The sequence below is a fragment of the Hippocampus bargibanti genome, linkage group LG05, assembly GCF_051943395.1.
Source record: "Hippocampus bargibanti isolate YZ-2025 linkage group LG05, ASM5194339v1, whole genome shotgun sequence".
Classification (NCBI taxonomy): domain Eukaryota; kingdom Metazoa; phylum Chordata; class Actinopteri; order Syngnathiformes; family Syngnathidae; genus Hippocampus; species Hippocampus bargibanti.
In genome coordinates this window covers 32,064,439-32,089,043 of record NC_142738.1, presented here as the reverse complement: position 1 = coordinate 32,089,043, position 24,605 = coordinate 32,064,439, and the positions used below count along the sequence as shown (strand labels likewise).

General features: G+C 43.1%; 1 protein-coding gene across 3 annotated transcripts in view; it reads left to right on the top strand.

Moving 5' to 3' along the window:
- The first annotated feature begins 5,131 nt into the window (after positions 1–5,131).
- The window catches only part of septin15 (septin 15), a 39,269-nt gene continuing 19,795 nt past the window's right edge, over positions 5,132–24,605 (top strand). For 2 of the 3 annotated variants that reach the window (XM_088995761.1, XM_088995760.1), the window contains exons 1-6: positions 5,132–5,427; positions 9,302–9,401; positions 16,066–16,172; positions 17,894–17,994; positions 18,689–18,823; positions 24,312–24,429. In XM_088995761.1, coding sequence (XP_088851887.1) covers positions 5,389–5,427; positions 9,302–9,401; positions 16,066–16,172; positions 17,894–17,994; positions 18,689–18,823; positions 24,312–24,429 — 600 coding nt within the window. In that variant the 5' untranslated portion in view covers positions 5,132–5,388. The remainder of the gene's footprint in view (positions 5,428–9,301; positions 9,402–16,065; positions 16,173–17,893; positions 17,995–18,688; positions 18,824–24,311; positions 24,430–24,605) is intronic. The other variant, XM_088995762.1, reaches the window with a different exon arrangement.

The following is a 24,605-nucleotide window of genomic DNA, read 5'->3' as shown; positions in this document are numbered from 1 at the left end:
TTTTCTGTCCCGGGTGGTCATGCTGCCTGACCAGAAGACAATTTCATCGTGGATGGCTGAAGCGACCACAGAGTCATATAACGTCTTCAGGAGAGACCCCTGGACCATAAAAGACTTCAGTTACATGAATAGGAAGAAGCGACTCTGTCCCTTTCTGATCAGGGCAGGGTTAGGGTTAGGGTTATGGTTGGAGTCCAGTCCAGTTTATTGTTGAGAATAACACCCAGGTACTTGTAGGAGGTCACCCTCAGAAATCCACAACCAACTCCTTGGTTTTTCCGGGGTTGATCTGGAGGTGATTCCGCAGGCACCAGTACAAGAAGTCCTTGGTCAGTCCCCTGTACCCCCGATAATCTCCCTCTGTAATAAGGCTGACAATAGCAAAGTCTTTAACGAGCTTCTGAAAGTGGCAAGTTGGAGTGTTGTTGTTGAAGTCTGACGTGTGAGAGTGAACAGGAATGGAGCCAGGACTGTTCCCTGCGGCATTCCAGTGCTGCAGAGAAGCCTGTCCGACTCACAGTTCTTTTCCCTCACATACTGTGGCCGGTTTGTGAGGCGATCTGGAATCCAAGATGCGTGGCAGCTTGTTCCCCAGTAGATTGGGCTGGGTGTTGTTGAAGGCACTGGAGAAATCGAAGAACGTGATCCTCCCAGTGCTCCCAGCATACTCAAGGTGGAGGAATAGATGATGGCGTCCCCCACACCGATGCTTGGCTGGTAGGCAAACTGTAGCAGCTCCAGTGATAAGCTCACCAACAGTCGCAGGGGTATGAGGACAAGTCTCTCCCTTGTTTTCGTCAGGTGATACGTCAGCACCACCATCTATAGCTGTTGAGCTCCTTCGGGTGGGCGATTTTGGGCAGTGGGACAAAGCTTCAGGCTCAGATTGAACATGTGCTGGACAATGACACACAGCTGGTCGGAACAGGTTCTGAGGAGTCAGGAACTGACGCCTTTCTCACTTCCACCCTCCTCAGTTGGTTTCTCATCTGCATGGTTGTGACAGAGTGGCAGGAACCAGGTGGCAGAGTGGCGGCTGCGGGTGTGGCGTCGTTTGAGAAGGCAGTTGTTTGTTGCTGGAAGCTGGTCGTGAGAGGGCGCAGGTAGGGGAAGTCCACAGTGAGAGTGGGTACAGGTGCAGCTACAGGTGTAGTTGACTGTCGGGCGAGGGTTATATGCATCCTTAGTATTTGCATAAAACAAGTCCAAGATGTTCTTGTCTCTGGTAGCACAGGTTATGTCCTGTGTGAATGTTGGGAGGGAGGACTGCAAGGAGACATGGTCAAAGTCCCCGGGTTTGCAGCTTGTTCACGACAGGGCATCAGAGGCTGCGCTGCTATTTGCCGTAGGGGGAACGCACGCCGTCACGGCTATCACGTGTGGGAATTCCCGTGAAAGATATTGCGGCCGAAGGCTAATGACTAGCAGCTCAATGTCACAAGTGCAGAGTTTCCTTTTGATCATGATGTGCCCAGGATTGTACCATTCGTCATTCAAAAAACAGCAATTTCACCTCCTTTATTCTTACCGCTCTCTGCATTCCTGTCCGCACGTACTAGTTGGAAGCCCTCCAACTCAGCATATGTGTTCGAAGTGATTTTCAACGGCCATGTCTCCGTGACGAGTAGTAAACTGACCTCCCGGTGCTCCGTCTGATGTTGTGTTAGCGCCGCTAGCTCGTCCATCTCGTTCTGCAGTAATCTTCCATTCCCCATAATGACGGACGGGAGGACATGTCTGTACTTTCTCCTCCTTCTGCGGCAATCTTTCCCAGCCCTACATCCCCGTTTTCTCCTCTTTGGCTCGTCGGGGATGTCTGGTGTGGCGGCCATTATCCCGCTATTAGTTCACCATGCTAGCAGCTGGTCGACTGTAAACCTTGGGATCCCTTGTGCGAGTGGTTTCCCGCATTCATAGTAGTGGTTAAAAAAACAAAAACAAAATAAAAACGGCCATGAGCAGAAGTGAACCAGTCGTCGCCCATAATCAGTCAGGACAATAGAAGCAATGAGTGTAGCCTCTGGAAATGCTCCTCTGCTTCCCCCAACCTTGGAGCAGGGACCTGTCACAGTGGAGGTCTGGCACCGCCACTTCTGGACAGGATATATATTGGATTGGATTGGATTGGATATGCCTTTATTAGTCTCACAGTGGAGAAATTTACATTTCACAGCAGCAAAGTGATGAAAGGAATGAAAGTAGAAAAACAAAATACATACATATATATATATATATATATATATATATATATATATATATATATATATATATATGTTTAGTTTGCTGATGAAGCCTCTTGGATAAGAAGCGCAACGTCCGACACCTTCAAAGAAGTACAGATGACGGCTGAAGAAAAGTTTTCATCGATGGCTTACTCCTGTACGACAGAGTTTACACAGATGCCAAAGCCTATGTGGTAAAGATCTCAGATTAAAATTAAACCTCAAGATCCAAATTAAACCTCACACCACCATGGCGATTTAGTGACGGGTTTGGCTGTTTTACAAAAATAGCTTCTTTTACTCCCCTTTCAACCATCTATTGCACCTAAAAGCAAGCAACCACTCATTTGACGACAAAGAGGTTAACATCCTTACGAAAGAAAATAGATGGCTCGATTGCGCTCTCTTATTAGCGATCCAATTTGCCAAAGGTTTTTAACACAACAACAGTCAAATCAGGAAACAAGTTTGGATATTGCAAGAATCGGACTGAGCAAGAATCGCTTCCTTGTTTTGTCGCTAAGAGCCTTTCTCTTCCACTGTAACTACTGTTTTTTGTTTGGATGCCACGACCGACATGACATAAATGTAAAAGAATTACGTTGAAAACATTCACAATACCGGTAAACCTCACTGCAATCAAGAGGCACTTGCATGTCATGGTTTTCAATGATAAGAAATAGCGGGGCCGACACACTTTTCCCATGGTATAGAGAGGGACTTTCTTCGGTGAAATAATATTTCTTCCTCGATGTCTCTTCCTCTCTTCTTCATCTCCTCCTCCCACCCTGTGCTCTGCAACTTCAACTCAGTGTTGAAATGCTTTCATTAGAAGTCCAAATGAAATGAATGTAGAGTGCCGGGAGTCATTCACATTGAACTTCGTGCCAACCTTTGGCGGACCGGATTAAAAAGACGATAGGGTCGTAGTTTTCCCGCCTGTGCTCTAAGTACTCCGGCTTTCTACCTCACTCCGAGACCATGCATGTCAGGCCACTGCTGTTCTGCATAGTCCTGAACCCACTATGCAGAACAGCAGTGGAGAGAGTGAATCGCAGGTTGGGGGGAGCAGAGGACCACTCCCTGTGCTGTTCCCCCCCAACCTGAGAGTAGTGACCTATCATAGTTGTGTCCGGCGCCTCCATGTCTGGACATTAGGGATATATAAATCGGGCCGATCCGACCAGTCAGAATTTAGTTCGCTGACGAAGCCTCTTGGATAGGAGGCGAAACGTCCGAAACCTTCAAATGTGTACAGATGACGGCTGAATCAGAATCAGAATCATCTTTATTGCCAAGTATGTAGAACACACAAGGAATTTGTTTCCGGTAGAACACGCTGCACTAGTATCGTCGTCAAAAAAACTGCTAAGTGGCACTATACAGTTCCATTTTGGCTACTGTTGAAGAGTTCAAAGAGTTAATGGCTTGGGGGAAGAAGCTGTTTAAATGTCTGCTGGATTTGGTGCGCATGGATCGGTAGCGCCTGCCTGAGGGGAGTAGCTGGAAAAGGTGGTGGGCAGGGTGCGGAGGGTCCAGTAGGATTTTCCGCGCCCTAGTTTGGAGTCTTGCAGTGTGCAAGTCCTCGAGAGTGGGTAGGGCGGTGCCAATGATGTTTTCCGCCGTCCTAACTGTCCGTTGAAGTCGGATTTTGTCCATTTTTGTGGCGGCCCCGAACCAAACGGTGATGGAAGAACACAGGATGGATTCGATGACAAGAACACAGGATGGATTCTGAAGAAACCTTTTCATCGATGGATGGACCACTCTTGTACGACTGAGAGCTTACACAGACGTAAATAACAACATAATGTGAACACATTTGTCCACCTGTCTACCCTAACCGCCTCCCCCTCTTCACTGCGGCGTGTGTCTGTAATTGTCCCCTCTCTCCTCTACCACGGATATTGACCAATCACGTGCGGCTTTATCCGAAGATTGGGGGCGGGGTTCGCGAACGACACATCACGAGTACACGTCTGATGTTGCTAACAGTGATCCTCAGCGTGCTCGGGACCTCTTGTGTCTGCTCAGACACGTGAACAATTCGAGGGAACACAGCGTGTGAGTGTCTGTGTCAGTGGCGGGCTGTGGATTTCATCGCTAGCCCTTCAGTAGCCCTACGTCTGAATTAATACAGAGTGAAAAAAGTGGGGTGTGATTTAGTATAAGTCCACACATAATGAAAGAAACCTGAAAGACAATTTGGAATTCTTCAATAAGATTTTACGGACAAAATATAATGAAGCTCCATCAGTCAGTGAAGATGGAGGACACTGATTTGCTGTGGTGACCTCTGAGGGGAAAAGCCCAAAGGAAAAGAAGAAGAGTGATTCGATATTTTTAGGCCAGTCGACAAGGCTTTGCAGGCTTTGACTGTCCGCCGCTGGTGCGTGTGTGCATGCGTGTGTGTTATGTGCGTGTGTGCGCTTGTGTGAATAAAGCACAGGAAGTCCGGATCGAACCGAACGTAGACGCGTTTTGGTTCAATGTGCACTACGACTTCCTGTGGATGAATTCACATGCACGTAAAGTTCCCTTTAATGTTTTTCAAAATAAGAGATTTAAGCCAAAAATAGGTTGCAATACACTACTCCAATCGTTCATTGTCTGTAACGTTTCTCGGATTTAAAACAACGCTTCTCTTTACCGGTAGCAATTGCAGTGCCTTAATAAGTCACGATAGTTCCTACATTCAAATAAATCAAAACACAATTTTATGATTAAGGTACAGTTGTATATTATTTAAATGAAAAAAAAACGACGTTTCAAAATCTCCTCGTGATAACCTCGCTCAATCATAACACGATAAATAAATGTAGTGAATGTGACCCCAGAACTCCGTTTACATCAAAGTCCAAACTTTATCCTGAAGTTTCCAGTCGGAAATGATACTGAGTAGAATCGGACTAAATCGTTCGTGGACAAAACCAGGCAGCCGATTTTCTTGGCGTATTTTCGTTTGTTGGCCGTTTTGCCACTATTGTTTGGTCATCGTTTGTAATATACGTGTTGTTTAGTTTGACGCACGGTGTTCAGTTTGTTATCAAGAAGGCACACTTTCAGGGAAAACGCGCATTTCTTGTCATTCGCTCTCTTTGACGCTTGTCTGTGTAGACATCGGCGACTGTCCATCCATTCCAGGCTGGGCGGTGACAGCGATACAATGATCGAACGACCAGAAAACGCGCTTCTCGGCATTGCTGTGAGTATTTTGTTTTTTCTTTCAAAATACCTTCGCTTGTCAGTATTGAGATTGGTGTGTTACTGCAGGAACAAATGACAACTGCGCCCTCTTCGCAAAGAATCGATCATCTCATCCAAAACGTAGTTGCTCACGTTCCTCACCGTCAGCTTCGTTTCCTCATACACTTCAAGTGCATGCAGAATTGGGACATTTATGATTCGTTTGGCATTGGTTGAAACGACCTGTTTTTGAAACGTAACCTCCACTATTTGACATTTGTACGCTTTTGGAAATCATCTCTCGCGGGGGGGAACGAATGTATACAGGCTCCCATCATAGATGAAGCACAGTTGACATAACCAGAGCTCAAATAAAACGGGTCCAAAAGATGGATCGCTGAATTGACACGCTTGGGACGTTTGTAACGTTAGCCATCTAAATTCTTTCAACTTAGAAGAAAAAAATGCTCGAGTTAAATTCATGTGCGTTTTCGCAAATACGTACACGGGCTGGCGTGCTATAGAAAAATGTGCAGAATGAAAAATCCCTGACGATGTTGCTCTCCTCTCCTATTAATATACTTTGAAGAATTGACACAAGCAATAATGAAAACCCGACAGGGAAAATCGAACTGAATCTTCCACCATCAGCACCAAGATGCGTGCGTGCGTTGGTGAGTCAGTAAGTGAGAGACTGAATGCAAAGTCGTTAATCACGCAGCTACTATGACTCGATTGTCGATTGGGGGAGGGGTTGACGTGAAGTCCATGGCTGAGCTTTTCACTCATTGTCACTCTTTGATCTCCTCTTACATGTATTTTTTTGTCTGCGTATAACATCATATGAAATGAATAAGAAGCCAACATCCGACAACCTCTTCTGCCATGCTGTCCTGAAACTCTTTCCCCTTTCCTCAATACGTCAATAATATTGGTAGATCACATCACAAGGTGACGTGACATTGTCATGGCTGTCTTCTTTTCTTTTCGGCTTTTCCCTTCAAGGGGTCGTCGCCGCAGCCAATCAGTGTCCTCATTCATCCGAGGGTTGATCGGCAAGTTTGTTTTGGCCAAGGTGCCCTTCCTGACACAACCCTCTGTAATTTTCTGGGCTTGGGATAATGACATCATTATGTTGTTTTGTGCGACATAAGCGCTTAAGCATCAACCCATTTGGTCATTTCAAAAGTAGCTCCCATGAGGAAAAAGTGTGAGGAAGCCTTGCCTAACCGTTCTTCTGCATGATAACACATATTTTGTTGTGTATCCGTCTCTTGGATCAACATTAACGTGACAATTTCTGACATGCCACTTTCACACTTTCTGAAAAATCATGCCAAATTATATCATCTATTACGCGAAGCTGTGTGTGAAGGTGGATGTAACAACAACAACAAAAAGATATAATAGTGTGTCACGAGTGGTCTCTCCTCTTTCCCACCTACACTCACAAGGCCCGATCAAACATAGAATCGGTCAAGTGCTTCATTCAGGCAAGATCATTGGAGCTGCGAGGCCATTGACAAGACAGATGGAATCGACTGAGTCCCCTCTGTCCATCGTGGACGTTGTTGATTGTCATCGGATGTTGATTTTTCATGTAGTGCAGCTCTACCGGATGTCAAACGTTTATATTGACATCCGTGGTTTGCTTGTGTGTAAAAATTCAGAGAGACGCAAAGGCCTTTTGTGACTTTAGCCAACTCTGCATCATTTTTGTCATTTTTTTGCTACTTGAAAATGGTCCCAATTCGAAATGGATCGCTGACTGAATCAAACTTTAAAGAAGCAACATTTCAACAGACATTAATGGGTGAGGTCAAAGCAACTCTTTGCCGACCCTTTTGATGACAACATGAAAGGATCGTTTCACTTTAAAGGACAACCGACACCATTTTTTAAACTTTTTCTAACTGACATCAGAAATACGTTTTATAGCATCTAAAATAGCCAAAAGACGGCGGGTAATAGTTTCAGTCAAATGCAAAACACCAATAAAAATGACTTAAAGTGGCCCAAAACTGCCACTAATGAGCTCGAAACTGCAGGGATTCAGAAAGTCCCGCCCCCAGTTCGTGACGTCACGTCAGGAAACTCCTCCACAAACTGCCTAGCTCCAGAATCAAAACAATGGCTTCAGAGAGTTCAGATTCGGAGACGATGCTTTCTTGGTAATCATCCAGTTATAAATATGATTCAAATAGTTCTGAAAAGGAAAGTGTTTGCGATCAATGAAAGAAGTCCTTCCGTATCAATTTGAGCCGTGTAAGCAAAGCGACGAAACTGGTGAAGGACATGACATATGAAGCATATATGAAGCTCTGTGAATTAGCAATATAGCACCAACTTGCGTGATATGTGGCATATAAGGACACGAATAACAAATAATAAGCTACAATGCAGATTGTTTACTGGTTGTGCATGCAAAAAGTTGTTTAACGTTTCAAGATGAAGAGTTACGAACTGACATATGAATGACAGCGGTTATCCATCGCTAACTCCGGTTAGCTCCTCGTTCCAGCAGTTGAATGCTTGTCTGATCGGTTTGCTCCACTATGATGACGATTGCTCTCTTTCACCACTGGAAGCAACTTTCTACTCAATGTCAGGCTGAGAGGATGGCAGCCGTCATCCAAGCGGGGATTCGTGCACTCCGTGGAGCTCCTCGTTCGCCTCGGCTGGCGCTCTACTGCTGTGCTCCGTTGGAAATGGCCGCTTTGTCCGCTGGGAATTTGCGTCAACTTACACCTTCTTTATGCGTGTTAACGCAATTGGCTGCCACGCAACCATTCACCATCGCGTTATTTATGTAGTTTTCCTTCTAATTTCTCGATCAACACAAAGTTTTCAGAGCAAACAAAGTACCCAAAATGCACTGTCTATCGCTTTGTCGGTCAGGGGCGTACCCAATGTGATGTCACTTCCGGCATCGGCGACAACTCGAAAACAAGACTTCATGAATATTCAGCGCGGGTTTTAAAACGTAAAATACAGCTATATGCGATGGAATCTTGGTAAAATGCGGTCAGTAGAAGTCATTTGAAGTGATTTTACAAATGACGGACGCCACTTCTCCAGAGGTGTCGGTTGTCCTTTAATGCGCAACCAAAAATTGCATTTCTGATGTGAGGACATTAGAAGAGTAAGAGTTCAGCTCATGCATCACCAAATCGAGATACACGCCAACTCATCGGCCAAGAGAATTTCTTTTTAATCACCGTTTTATTTTTTTAGCATTTTTTTCCAACTGTATCGGATGATGAAACTTTGACTATCATGAGTGCAAACCAGCCTTTTTCCATTCACACTATGTAGGGCAGAGCGCAGAGGCAGGCAAAGCAACAATCAATTAGTTTTTGCCTCTGGTAGCATGTCGGACAGTTTGGGTGGTGTCATCCAGCAGGGGGTTGTTTGTGAGTACAATGCTAGATAGGGAGTCAAACCAAAGAGAGGCGGAGCTGGGCAATACCTCGCGGATCGCACAGATTGCAGTCACTTTCCAACTCAGATCTTCAACACGTCCCATGGAATCCATTCAGAATGTAGGATATTTGCGCAACGAGATGCTTGGGATTTATTCTATCAACATCTTTTCATCTCTTCTCTTCCTTCATTGCGCGGTGCTTGCTACTCTTTAGTTGAATAGCGGCCATTTTTTCGACAAGAATTCTAATTGAAGCGTTTCTAAATTACTCGTTACTTTTGAACAGCATTGTTGAGATTCCTTTTGATACATTTGTGAACTGCACTTGTACTGTACTGTATAGATGCATTTTTCTGCCGTTTGCGATGGCTTCTCAATCCCATTTGTTTGCAAAATAAACACTTTTGGCATGTTACTTTTTTGCAACGACATTAATTAAACCAACGTGTTTGTGTCTTCTGTACATCAGCAGCGGAACCTGGAGGGCTATGTGGGCTTCGCTAATCTTCCCAACCAGGTCTATCGGAAATCTGTTAAAAGAGGCTTCGAGTTTACCTTAATGGTTGTTGGTAAGTAAGAGACATTCTCTGTTGTATTGCGTGAGTTACTGGGTCATCGGCGGGAGTTGAAAGAATTCAAAAGTATTTGAAGCATCCACTCGACTCATCTGATCAAGGTGCACAGCTGACATCGAGGGGAAAGAAAACATGTTTGCGCAGCGGCTTGTGGTTGGGTAAATCCTCCAAATGGAGTAGTGTACTTTCCAAATTGTATTAGCAGTTTACTGGGTGCACCGTTTTCCAAGACAGCATTTTTTCTTTGCAGATCCGTTCTAAATGCACACACATTTTAATGTCTCAGATAATATAATGGAGAGAAATTCACAAGTACACACATTTTCAGAATCAGAATCAGAATCAGAATACCTTTATTCGTCCCGCAATGGGGAAATTTGCAGTCCACAGCAGCAATTGAAGAGGGATGGGGTTGGGGTGGGAGTGAAAGGATAGAAAACAAGATATTCTAAGCATAACAAAATAATTTGGCAACAATTGTGCTTCTTTTTCTGCCCGACCTTTCAGAGAGAGCAAATTGTTCTATCTCCTTTTCAAAATTCATGCTCAGGCAGGGACTTCCGGGTCATGGAGGAAGAAGCACGCCTGCAGAGCTCCTCGAGTAACGCCGTACTTGATTCATGTTTTGACAAGCTGCAAGTGTATTTGAAGGCCTTAAAGAAATGCCCAAAGCGATCCGCTTAATCTTCATTAGGGTCTCGGGGTTACTGGAGCATATCCCAGCTGTATTCGGGCAGTAGGCCGGGGACACACTGAACCGGTTGACGTTTTGCGTTGCGATGTGTTGTCTCTTTGTGACTTGAGGGTGTCCCCCACCTAGTGCCCGAAGACGACTGGGATGGGCTCCAGCGCCCCCGTGACCCTAATGAGAAATAAGTGGGACGGATAATGGATGGATGAATTTCAATATTTTCACGAGCTCAAGATGCACTCAATTCGAGCCATGACATGACATAAGTATAGAAGTATATTCAACAGCACGAAGCAGTGTCTGTGTTCATTAGCTCGCTCTTCTGAGCATGTTCCTGCTTGCTCATTCAAGGCGCTTCAGGGAAGTAAGTCCCTTATCCTAATTTCTCATCTCCCAATCTCTCCTGACTGCTATTTTAAGATACACGTGCCCATTCTGATAGATTGTTCAGATCAATTAATCACACCTGTGATTCACACTTTTTCTTCCGACTTGTACAAAATGTTCTGTCGTCACAATATAGACAACAATCTTCCTTTATGTACTCAGTTACCATATCCATCCATTTTCTGAATCGCTTCCGTCGACATTGAAAGACTCATTCATTCATTTTTGAAAATATCTTGGAAAACAATCTTGAGTAAAATGACAATGACATTTTGAGGGCGTTGTGCAATTGCAATGAGATTATTTTCCAAAAAATGCCACTCAGCTCCAAGAATATGAAACACATATGCATAGGCTGAAACTACAGTATGGCACAGATGTATTACTCACTTATACTCCTACGTGTGCCATTATGACTCCATTTATCGCCTTTTTCTCCCCGTTGCATTGTGTTATTAATGGAGTTATACTTGTTTACGTCTAAGGTTGCCACGCATGTGCAGTGAATTATTATGATTATTACACATGCATATGTGTACGGCCATTTGCCTTTAACCTTAGAATCAAAGTTGACGCTCGGGGAGAAATAGCGATTTTCTAAGTCCGACCAACCCAAAACAACACTATTGATTGACTTAATGGAGGATCTGAAATGTGACACAACTAGGGCAGCGAGGAGAATAAATAGGGCAACTTGAAATGTGGTCACACTGATTAGCTTGAGATTTGTCAAACGCATCGATCACAAAAAAATGGTTGACATCATTTCAATATATTTTTTAACCCCGAGGCATTGCTGGCACCATTGTCCATCTTCCAAACAGACATTGTGCAAACTTGTTCCGTCAGTGATACAGTACTACCTCTACTTACAAAATTAATGACATATTTTCTCAAGCATATAAATATATCAAAGTATGTATCACATTTTAGTAGTGTGAATTTTGAATAATGTAAAAAACAGAGAATAAAGAATAAAAATGATGGTCTATTAACGTTAAACGGTACCCTATTTGTGTTTTTTTGCAAAACTCATGCCTGTCAATGTATACGTTTTTCCACGTATTTCATTGTTTCATCATTTCAAATGTACGGCATACTCCAACTTTTATACGGGAAAAAATGTGAACCGATCTTACAAGGACCATTTTGGCACAAATCCATTTCATCTCAACTGCTGGTAGTGTCGCGGTTTGCAAGGTGGTGACGGCGGTTGCGGATCCCAAAAAGCAGGCAGGAGAGAGCAGCAGGTTGTATTTGAGAAATTGTATTGAAAAAAAATCTGCAGGAACCAAATCGAAAACATCAAAATTATCTGAACAGAAAAAGTATCAAAGAAAACCAAGAGTAAAAGTCTGCCAAGATGAAACAAACTTGACTTGGTGCAGCAAACACACACGCAATGCAATGACCCGACACCGAATGGTCGTGCCGGGAGTCCTTTTATCTGCCACTGATTGGAACGACACCTGCGCGGCTGCAGGCACGGTCGACAGCGCTATCCGTTGGTCGCCAACCGGAACGTGGCAATCTGCCACTGATCAGGATGACCAGCACCTGTGCAGGCGCAGGCGGGGCCGACAGCGCCACCCGTTGGTCGCCAACCAGATCGTGACCATGAGGCCATATTTTCCTGTTGAGGCATTTTGAAAGTTGAACATTTCGGATGATGAGATGTTCGGAAATAGAGGTACTACTGTATTTTCCATGTTTTTGTCAGGTTAGGTGTTATTGCAGTCATTCAATGTCTAGCGCAGTTTTGACACCGGATGATCTTCATCATGACTCCAACACAATTGTATCTGGTTTTGGTATCGGGTAACAGGCTGTGTCTTGGATTTAGGGTCGAGCATACTAATTGGAGTGATAAGCGTTCGTGACTGGGATTTGAACTGTGGTCTCCTTTGTTAAAGTCAGCAATCCAGCGCATTGCTCAGGTGAAAGGTCATGGATTTCGAATCAAACACCGAACTAGATAGAACGTAGTTAACCCAGCATCGCTAGTTGGAAAGCACTGCGTGGCGTTTGCAGAGTCGGTAGGTACCATGTTAATATGTGTGACAGTTGAAAATGAAAACCAATGTGTGTTAAACTGCAAGAGTGCTACATTTAGCAGAAGATAGTTTGAGACACATGATTTGGTAACACATCACTAAGCAGAGACCCAATTTGTGTTATGACGTGATTATTTCATGGAAGCGTTGTGAGGATCATGGGTTGTACATCGATTATATCGTGGCAGTCCAGCCTATAGCTGCTTCAGTATGCGGATGTTCTCGGGGCTAGGAAAAAGAAAGTGCATGTCTATGCCGGTGATAGTGCAGTTGTCTGCATGTACTGTACATGGGTCATTCAGCTACACTTTGAGCATCGGGCTGTTGTTTGTATTCATGACCCTTTGTGGTAATTAATATGTGCACATAAAGACGTGTTGGCTATTTGCATCCTGGAGAATGACACAGTTTGAAAATGGTTGCGCCTTGCTACATTCATGTGGAAAGGTGGGGAATTAGTTATTATTAATTTTATTATGTTTCTGCATCACTCGATACATTTCCATGACAAATACCGTTTCAAGTAAACACCACTGGGTTAGTCCTGTCTTTTTCCTACATGCACTCTGATCAGCACACCATCATGTTGATTAAACGTCTTCCATTAACTAAACCGCATTATTGGCTCACTAACATGGGACAATGGAGCTAATACCATGTTGTTTTTCTTTTTTGCTCGTTTGTCATGATGGCAGCAAATAGGGGGCAGTGGTTAATACACAAGTGCAGAGGGAAAACATATTTTTCAGAATGATTTTGGAGTGTCTGGCGTTGTACTATGGTGTATGTTATTGTCAGAAAATTACATTAGCTTCTGTTTTGGGAACATTGGTAGCATGTTCATGCTCGATCCTGTGTGAATCATTGGCTAGCTTCTTAGTCAGTCAGACATCTTCATTCACATGATCTCACAGTTGAAGCCGCTGTCCTGGCTGTTTGCAAAACACATCCGTTGATTATTATTTTTCTGTTGACATTCTTCGCTCATTGAGACCAAACATTTAGGCAACAATTTGGGGGGCAGGTTGCTCACCATAACTCAATCTCTTGAGCAAGGCATTCATCCCACACCTTCAGCTGAAGCGGTGCACCACAGTTTACACACCCAATTCACACAGAAATATCTGGTAACATTCCTGCATGTGGAATGTGATTCTCTGTGTGGTGTGAAATTGCAAAACAAATAAACAGCTGAGTGTGAGTTTAATTTCCCTTTGAAGGCTCATGAGAATACTAAATTACACCTTCCAGAGCTGAAAGAATAACATTCCATTGGAACAATACACTTGTGAGTTTGAGATGTTGGATCAAGAAGCCACCTCATTGTAATTTTAGCCATTGTTAGTTTACACGCTTCACTTCATTTTGAGCAATTTGTTTTGCCTGATTAGTTTTGACACCGATCCATGAACCGACACAGCCAAATCACAGCAAACAACCACACAAGTCATTCAGAATTGACCATACCCCGATATAAACAAGTGAGGAAAAATAATTTGTTCATCTCTATGCCGTAAATTTCCAGACGATAAGCCGCAACTTTTGTCACCAGCTTTCAACCCCGTGGTTTATGCAATGATGCGGCCAATGTATGCATTTTTTCTAACAGCCGCCAGGGTTGCTCAAACTCGAAAAGTAAGGGTGAGACACGGCGAATATATGTGCTGAGGAAGTCGCAAGTTTGATGTAACTTTACCTCAGGATGAAAGTGACACTTAATGCGACAAAGAAAGAGAGAATGAGAGCGTGTGTGGCGAGGAATATCCAGTCCGACATCCCGGAGGAAGACTTCCTTTGTTTCAATGCACAGGAGGAAGATGAGGACGGCTCTCAGCGACTTGCTACGTTTTTGTAACCAGCCCTGTTAGTGAGTGCGAACGTGTTTCTTCTGTGTCTCGGTGACTTGGTATGTTTCTGTGCCCTGACCTGTTAGCAAGTGCTAACGTGTTGCTGCTGTGTTACTGCTGTGTCTCAGTGACGTTTACCGGCTTGTTCAGATTGGGAGAAGATGTTTTCTTGTTACTCATCCAGTTATCAATATGATTCAAATACAGTAAAGTCTCGTTATATCGATATTCTCGGGAGTCCGAAAAAATATCCATATAACCGGGACTATCGATATATCCGACCCTGCGTGCATGTAATTTTCTCCTTGCGTTCATAGAAATAGTATCGTAATAAGCGGTACTATCGATATAACCGATATCGATATAACGAGAATTTACTGTAGTTCTGAAGAGGAAAGCATAAGAAGTCCTTCCATATCAATTTGAGCCGTTTGCAAGTGATGAAACCGGAGGAGAAGATCTGGACTCCGATATAGCAGCCCAGAAAATGCACAAGATGGCGCACAAGCGGCGTTTCGTCCAGTATATGGAGACGCTTGTAAGAGCCGTAAAGCCGCCCGTGATTGGTTAAAATCCGTGGTAAAAGACAGATGGGTGGGTTTTACGCGCACACACAAAAGAGCACAGAGATGTTGAGACGAGAGAGAGCTCCGACAGCGCTACAGAGTAACAAATGACACGGTGGAAAGTGGATGTTTGCTCCACTAATATGGTGATTGCTCTCTTTCACCAGTTGAGCTTACAGTTAGCATGCAGGCTGACTAAATGAGTAGACGTGCATCACACCTCCGCTATCAAGCGGCGAATCGCTAACTCTGGTTTGCTTCCTCGTTCGCCTCCGCTGGTGCTCAACTGCTCTGCTCCATTGAAAATGGCTGCTTTGTCCGCTGGAAATTGGTGTCAACTTACGCCTTCTTTATACGTGTTATCACAATTGGCTGTCACACAACGATTGACCATCACGTTACTTATGTCGTTTTCCTTCTAATTTCACGATCAACACGGTGTTTTCAGACGCAAAAAAAGTACCCAAAATGCATTGTGTGTCGCTTTCTCGGTCAGGCGCGTACCCAATGTGATGTCACGTCCGGCAAGACTTCATGAATATTCAGGGTGACTTTTAAAAAGTAAAATCTAGCTATATGCGGTGGAATCTTTGTAAAATGCGCCGAGTAGAAGTCATTTGAAGTGATTTTACAAATTATGGACGCAACTTGTCGGGAGGTGTCGGTTGTCCTTTTTACAGTTACAATTAAAATGAATAAAGTGAAATTTATAGACGCCTGATATTTTTTCAGTTTTTGTATTTTATTATTTTCTTAAACTTGTTCTGGTTTCAGTATTTGAGCAAAAATTCAATCGTAAGATATTAGGACGGTGAATACAGTAGTTTAACATAAACAAATTAATAAAAAATGGTCTGGTCCTTGAAAATGTTTTTTTTTTGGCCCTCTGTGAATTTGACTTTGACACCCCCGTGGTAGAGTATAAGGCTAAAATTTGGACTCAATGGAAAAGCAAAGCCGTATCACTTTTGGTTGTTTACGTCTACAATCGAACAAAAACATGCATGACGGCTTTCTGGCATTGCTGACTTGAAAGCATCAGCATGTATGTTATCCAAATAATGTCTTCATCTGATCCCATCACTTTTATAATTTGCCTTTCTGTATCTATAGGTGAGTCTGGTCTTGGAAAGTCGACTTTAATTAACTCCCTCTTTCTGACTGACCTTTACTCCAAGGACTACCCTGGTCCATCACAGCGCATCAAGAAGACCGTACAGGTGAGTAGAAGCACACTTACTTGCACCTAACTGGTAACATCTAATAATATTCCAGAAAAAAAATTGCAATTCTGACCCATTCAGTTTCAAACTGTTACTGACCATTTATTTACATTTTGTGAGAGAAATAAACAATGGCTAACCTGTTACGCCAGTTGCCACCAAACTTTTTCCCGTGATTTTTCACAGGACCAAAGTCAGGAAATACACCATACGACTATTAATAAAATAAATAATAAGTAAATAACCGACCACGGGTTCTTCACAGGAAAAAAAAAATCCAGGAATTTATGAAATAATGTTTATATATTATATAATGATAACAAATTATGAAAATAATAATAACAATAATCCCTTTAATTTCTGAACACCCAAGGACACTTTACAATAAAAACAATACATAAAACAATAACATCATGAATAAAACAATAAATAATAAAACAGCAGATTAAACTAGACCATGAAAGCAAGTTTAAACAGGTGGGCTTTGAGGGGAGATTTGAAAGTAGGAAGGGAGTCAATGTTACGGACGTTGCGAGGAAGAGAGTTCCAGAGTTTGGGAGCGGAGTGGCTGAAAGCTCTGCACCCCATCGTGGTGAGATGGGCAAAGGGCATACAGAGGTGGCGGGAGGAAGAGGATCTGAGGGCCCGAGAGGAAACGGAGATTTGAAGTAGGTCAGACAGATTGGGGGTGGTGGGCAAGGTTATGGATGGCTTTCAATGTAAACAGAAGTATCTTGAAATCAATACAAAGCTGAAATAATAATCAATGTAGGCAGCCGGCTGGTCCATTGGTTAGCGTGTCAACCTCACAATGCAGAGGTTGTGTGTTCAAGACATGCCCTGGCCTCCTTGTGTTTGCATGTTCTCTGCGTGGGTTTTCTCCGGGTACTCTGTTTTTCTCTTACATCCCAAAAACGCTCTAAATTGTCCAAAGACAGTAAAGATAAAGCGTATCGGAAAATGAATGAATGAATGAATGAATGAATGAATGAATCTACTTAGTTGTGGTGAAGTTTATGCACGACACCACAACCTTCATGACAGAATTCCAACTCACGACTTTGCAGCACGAGTGCATGCTTGCAGGAGTATTAGGCAATGAATTTGAATCTTGTCTTCCATCTCCGCGTTTGTGTGTCTGACGAGACCGCGAGACACACCCACCAGACTTGTGTTGCCTTGTCGGTTGTGTTGCCGGCCTCGCCGTCGACCGGCCCAGGTCTCAGTCTTCCATAGTTGAGTGCACTTTGCCGTCAATATTCTTCCCCGTTGTCGTCCTTTTCCGACTTTGGAGTGCCGCTGCTCTTGCATGTCTCAAGTTCATGCTAACCCTATGAATAATAATGAGCATTTGCCATGTGTCCTGTGCATCTCGAAAGTGGCTGCCTTGACAGCAGCTCCTCTATTTTCTTCTTCTATTTCTTTTTGCTTTCCTCTTCCTTTCATAAATTTGTGAGACGAATAAAGGTGATCTTTTTTATTCTTTTTCTCTTGTCTTGTATTGTCCGGTCTTATTTGACCTTACCTTACAAATGATCTCATTCAGTGCTAATGAAAATAATTCTTTCATCTTTCATCAAGTCTGATTAAAAATGTGGGGATTGTAAACCTACACAACAAACAACAACAAAGAAATGACGCAGCGTCTTTTAGAACATGCCACAGTGCGCTCCTGGAGTTACAGTCTTGTAAGTCAATGGGTGGTTTGTGTGTTTCAGGTGGAGCAGTCTAAGGTGTTAATTAAAGAAGGCGGTGTCCAGCTGACTCTCACCATTGTTGATACACCAGGATTTGGAGATGCTGTAGATAATAGTAACTGGTAAGCAGGTTCTTTTGTCACATTGAATCAGTCAGTCCAATTTTCATTTGAGAACATGTTTTTTTTTCTTCTCATGTTACCAGTGTCTGAAACGCATGACACCCGGGCAGACAACTCTGAAAAGTTGCCTGCCCGGCCATAAAGTTGCCTGCCCCACAACTTGACACACAATAAGACGACATTGTTTGCGAAGTATAAAGGATTTTTTTAAATTAAGTACCTACCACAAATGGTCCCTAGCTGAGTTTATGGTAAATATCCCATGCTGAAGATTTTGCTACAGTTGTCGTTTGTCGTCATGGTGCACAATGCAATGTTTGTGGTGCGTTGTCTGATAAAAGCCACGTGGACTCTTCTTTCTAAGCGGCTTTCAGAACTCTCAAGTACGTTTTTCAGTCAGGGTGTAGTCCGAAGCACGAAACAGGCTTCTGATTGACTTCTGGTGCTGAGTATGCAAATTGCCAAACAAACGTTCGTTTTGAAATCCCCTTCGAAAGAGAAGTCTACGTGGCTTGTAGCGGTTGGCTTGTAGCTTTTGCTTTATTTAATAAAACAAACGTTTGATTAAAACTTTTTCTCTTGACGAAGTTGTCGGCCACACGGGCCGAAACGTTGTACGCCCCGGGCCACTGGGCAGACGCTATTTCAAACTCTGATGTTAGTGCTTGATGTCAAATTCTGTCCTTTTTTTCAGTTGGCAACCAGTTATCAACTATATTGACAGCAAGTGTGAGGACTTCCTGAATGCAGAATCGAGGGTGAACCGCAGATCAATGCCAGACAACAGGGTGCACTGCTGTCTGTACTTCATTGCACCTTCTGGGCATGGGTAGGTCACACATTTATTTATTCAGATTACATTTTGGATTTAACATACTTGCGTTCTATTAAACATTCATGTTGACGCACTATACAGTATATGATGTCAAAGACAATGAAATGTATTTACCAGTATACGTCTGTGTAAGCTCTCAGTCTTACAGGAGTGGTCCATCGATGAAAAGGTTTCTTCAGCCGTCATCTGTACAAATTTGATGGTGTTGGACGTTTCGCTTCTTATCCAAGACGCTTCTTCAGTGAACTAAAGTCTTACTGGTAGTTTCGGCCCTATATATATATATATATACAGTAAAGTCTCGTTATATATATATCGGATATATATATAGTATATTATATCGATACTATTTCTATACAGCAAAGAGAAAATTATATCGATATCGGATATATCGATAGTCCCGGTTATATCGATATTTTTTCGGACTCCCTTGAATATCGATATAACGAGACTTTACTGTATATATATCTCCCTACTGTCAAGACATGGCGGTGCCGGACACTGCTATGATAGGTCCCTGCTCTCAGTTTGGGGGGGAGCAGAGGACAGTAAAGATATATATAGGGCCCAAACTACCAGTAAGACTTTAGTTCGCTGAAGAAGCATCTTGGATAAGAAGCGAAACGTCGGACACCTTGTAAGAAGTACAGATGAAGGCTGAAGAAACCTTTTCATCGATTTACCAGTGTAGTACAGGACATACAGTATCTTGGCTTTCAAATCAATATTTATAATTTTTACACTGCGACTGATGAATTGTTAGTACAATATCTTGATCATCATTGAATAAACCAGACGAATAATTCCATAACTTGATTGATATCATCTTCTTTTTTTGATACATGAATAGATTAGTGTTTTACACCAATGACTAGAGCAGCTTTGTGGATTTCACTCGCTTTCCAGAAATAGAGGGTGGAAAAATGTCATTTTTTCATAATTTTTTTTTCTTGTAGCCATTTTGTACCCCTTTCTAACATAACTAGAAAATACAGTAAAGTCTCGTTATATTGATATTCTCGGGAGTCCGAAAAAATATAGATATAACCGGGACTATCGATATATCCGACCCTGCGCGCATGTAATTTTCTCATTGCGTTCATAGAAATAGTATCGTAATAAGCGGTACTATCGATATAACCGATATTGATATAACGAGACTTTACTGTAGTATGTTTATTTTGGTTGTCAATACATAATGGGGGATATTTTGCAGTTTTGGATGGTGAAATCGCTCAAGTCACCAATGTAATGAGTAAGATCAGGAATCCAACAGTCGAGCTGTTAGAGCAGAAACCATCTTGCTCACGATCCACTGAGTCCTAGTCATGATCCCTGTGGACAGTAATACGTGCCACTAAATGTTCTTCAATATCACCACAGATTCAGCAAAGGTTCACAAATTGGCTTCATCTTCACCATAACTCAGATTTTTGAAAGCATGCCCTGACACGACTTTCATATAGTAAAGGGGCGGCCAACCCGAGGTTCGTGAGCCGCATGCGGCTCTTTGGCTGCTTCAATGTGGCTCCTGGGCTTTCACACGACAACCAAAACGCTTCGCCGATGGCGCTTCCATTCAAACGTTTCTGAATACAAAGAACGAACCGCATCAGCCTATCATCAATCGCGCTACTTGATTGACATACAGTACAGCCCATCAGATGACTGGATCACTACTAAGTGGTAAATGCTAAGTCGATCGCAATCGACCAATAGCCAGCAGATTGGTCCTAAGTGGACTGCGAACGGTGGGAGGAGGAAATTAGGGAAAAAAAGATTTGTGTGTTTGTGTTTTTAGCTTTCATTTATGTTCGGGCGCTCCGGCTGTTGCTCGTCGTGCATGCAATGTTCGCGTGTACGTGGTCATGCATGTGTGTGTGTGTGTGTGTGTGTGTGCGATATGTTTCTGCATGTCTGCGCAAACGTGTGCGTCCATGCATTGTGTGTGTGTGTGTGTGTGTGTGTGTGTGTGTGTGTGTGTGTGTGTGTGTGTGTGTGTGTGTGTGTGTGTGCGTGCGTGCGTGCGTGCGTGCGTGCGTGCGTGTGTGTGTGTGTGTGTGTGTGGGCGCATGCGTGCGTGCGCTCTTTGCAGTAACATAATAAAAAATAATGGCTCCTCATTTCTGACTGGTTGGCCACCCCTGATTGGATTGGATTGGATTTGCCTTTATTAGTCTCACAGTGGAGAAATTTACATTTCACAGCAGTAAAGTGATGAAAGGAATGAAAGTAGAAAAACAAAATACATGAGCTGCTGGAATAATGTAGTAAATACATGATGCATATTAGCTCAACCACAAAGCACACCTGTGTAAATTTAAAAACCAAATTGCCATTGAGATCAATCCGTATTGGAGTATTTTTTTTTCAATCTGGGTTTCCACGGGGTCGGATCGATATTCAACACAGCTCTTTTCGTAAAGCATTGATTTTACAGACCAATATGCAATCCTATTTTTAGGGACATTTTTGATGTAAAGGGACGTTCTACCTGGGAATGGTCTATTCAAACAAAATCTAATCAACAACCAGCTTTAACAAAGACCCTCACATTTTCTCTATCACAATTTAAAACTGTTCTCAGGCGTCTTCATAACATGCACAGTATCTGGCAGGCTTTTGTTAAAATAGCCCAAGGACAGATCATATCCTATCTCCTTAATTGTACAAATGATGCTTTTTAGGGGCCAGCCATCTCATGCAAGTGAACCGGTTCTCATCCCGCCTCTCATGACGCTAGGCCAAGAAAGAGCCTGGCTTTTGTTCGCTTCACAATGACTGCCCTACATAAAGCACATCTATGGATCCACGTCAATTGACTGCGTGTTTTGGTGGGGACCACCTGCTTGGTCCGAATACTTTCGTATCATTTTGCTAACATTGGCGTCCATGCAAGGAATTACATTGACCAACTTGACATTACGTTACAAAGCCTTTGTCCGCATCATCCTTGAGTGCATGGTACTTCAGTCCGCTGCTGGTGAGCCGCTGACACAGAAGTGACAAAGAAGTATGGAAGGACATTCCGTAATGTACTTACCCAATGATAGCTGTGAGACAATGTGCCAAGTATCAAGCAGAGCTAAAATGGTCAGTGGTAGAATACCGTACTATGAGTTGTACAGTTAGTGCAGAAAATCATACAATGACCAGTCGCAGTTTTTGTGGCGCAATTATGCATATGTAACAATGTAGTAACAATGGTTTTTCACTCAACAATTTCACTCACCGAACTCTGAGTACACGCTACATGCTGTACGATCATCCTGAACTCTATTTTTTTTGTTCTTTCTCATTTTTTTCTGCAAGACCTCACTTCAACCCTTTCTTGTTGTTTGTTTTTGCATTACTACATTATGTCACTTTATATACATCACTTCCTCACTTTACATACGTCACTGCCTCACTTTCCAGACGACACTACCTCACTTTACATACAGAAATTACATGTATTGTCTGTTGTCAATTGTATGTCTTTTTAGCCACGTTATAAGTGCTTTGATTGTTTTGCACGCTGGGTCCGAGAGGACATTAATTTCATCGGTGCCGTATGTCATGCATATTAGCATATTTGACAATAAAGCTGACTTTGACTTTGATGGTTCAAATTAGTACAGATCTCGAGCTACAATGATTCCAGCTGTCGGCTGGACCACAGGGTTGCGCAAAATTGCAAGAACTACTATACAAGTACATTTGGGTGACTGTTTAAGGCGTTCTCTGCAAGAGGGAAGTGTGAAACTGTTGTGAAAGCACTATATAAATTAGGATGTATGTATGTATGTTTCAGTGTCTGCTAGATTTGGTGCGCATGGATCGGTAGTACCTGCCTGAGGAGAGTAGCTGGAAAAGTTTATGGGAAGGGTACGGAGGGTCCAATGCCATTTTCCATGCCCTTATTTTTGTTTTTGTGGTGTACAAGTCCTCATGAGTTAGTGTGGTGGGTGCCAATGTTTTTTTTCGTTGTCCTAACTGTCCATTGGAGTCAGGTTTTGTCTTTTTTTTGGGGGGGTCAGCTGCAAACCAAACTGTGATGGAAGAACATAGGATTTATTTGATGACTGACATGTAGAATTATCTTAGCACCTGTGGTTATATGCCATGCTTCCTCTTCAGCTTCAGGAACTACATCTTCTGTTGGGACGATATCACAATGGCATTGGTGTTTACCTCCCAGTTCCTGTCCTGAGAGACTTTGATAGCCAGGGACTTGTAGATCTCGTCGGTCGACACATGGCAGTCTGATAGTGTGCGAGGCAGCTGGTGAATGATGTTTCAATCCACGATCGTCTCTACCGTCCTGAATGTGTTCAGTTCTCCGTTGTGTTGTCTGCACCCGAGCTCCAGCAGCTCCATTTGTCAGTACGCAGACTCGTCGCCATCTCTGATGAGACCCATGTGTGATGTTATCGGCAAACTTTGAGTTTGACAGATGGGTGCGTTGATGTGCACTCATTTGTGTAGAGGGAGAGAAACAGTGGAGAGAGAGGATGCATCTCTGTCGGGCTTCAATGCTAGTGGTGCGTGTTGATAATGTTGTTCACCTCAGCGTCACCTCTTGTGTCCGTCCCATCAGGAAACTGAAGATCCACTGGCAGATCGTTGGAGACACACCAAGATGGAGAAGTTTGGGGTTGAGCAGTTCCGGGATTATGGTGTTGAACGCTGAGCTGAAATCCGCAAACATGACCCTTGCATAGGACCCTGTGCTGTGGAGGTGCTTGAGGATATACTGCATCACCATGTTGACTGCATCCTCCACAGACCTGTTTGTCCGGTAGGCAAACTGAGGAGGGCCCATTAGGGTTCCGATGATGTACTTTAGGTGGTTCAGCACAACGTGCTCATGACCACAGATATCAGAACGACAGGCCTATAGTCATTCAGTTGCGATGTTGATGGTTTCTTGGTAACTGGTATGATGGTAAACTGTTTGAAGTAGCATGGGACCGCACACAGCTCCAGGGATCTATTTATGTAAACACCTGAGGCAGCTGGTCAGCGCAGACTTTCAGACAGGAGTTTGACACTTGGTCGGGCCTTGCAAATTTCTTCTGCTCTTCTGCTTCTTCTTCTGTCGGGCAGAGAATGTTGGTGGGGGCATAGATACAGTAGTTTCAGGTAGAACTAGAGGAGGCCATGGAGCGGAAATAGGTGCTTTGCTGCTGTGAAATGTAAATTTCTCCACTGGGAGACTAATAAAGGCAAATCCAATCTAATCCAATAGGTGTGTCTTTTTCAAATTGTAAAAAAAAAACATGTTTCGTTCATCAGCCACATCCTTATTGTTCACTGCTTGCGGGGATGGTGACTGAGATTGTGATTGCTGACATTGAAGACCTGCGTCCTTCTGCATGAAAAAAAACATCACCAGTACATTTTTTTGTGGTTCTCTTCAGTATTGACATTACCCTAAAGTATTGCTTGTCTGTTGGTTGTGTCATTTTCCATCCATGCTTTGTCTCTGTATATCCTTCAGACTAAAGCCACTTGACATCGAGTTCATGAAGAGGCTCCATGACAAAGTCAATGTCATTCCACTTATTGCAAAAGCTGACACTCTGACTCCAGAGGAATGCCAGCTTTTTAAGAAACAGGTATATTTGATTTCTAAGAAAATACTTTTGGCTAGTTTGAGAATTTGTGATCTCTGGCAAAGGCATGTTCGCTTTTTTAATGTATTCAGTGGTACCTGTACTTCTGAAATTAATTGGTTATTGACAAAATTTCTGAGTCAGTCAGAGAGACATTTTTTTCCATGTAAATACTCTAA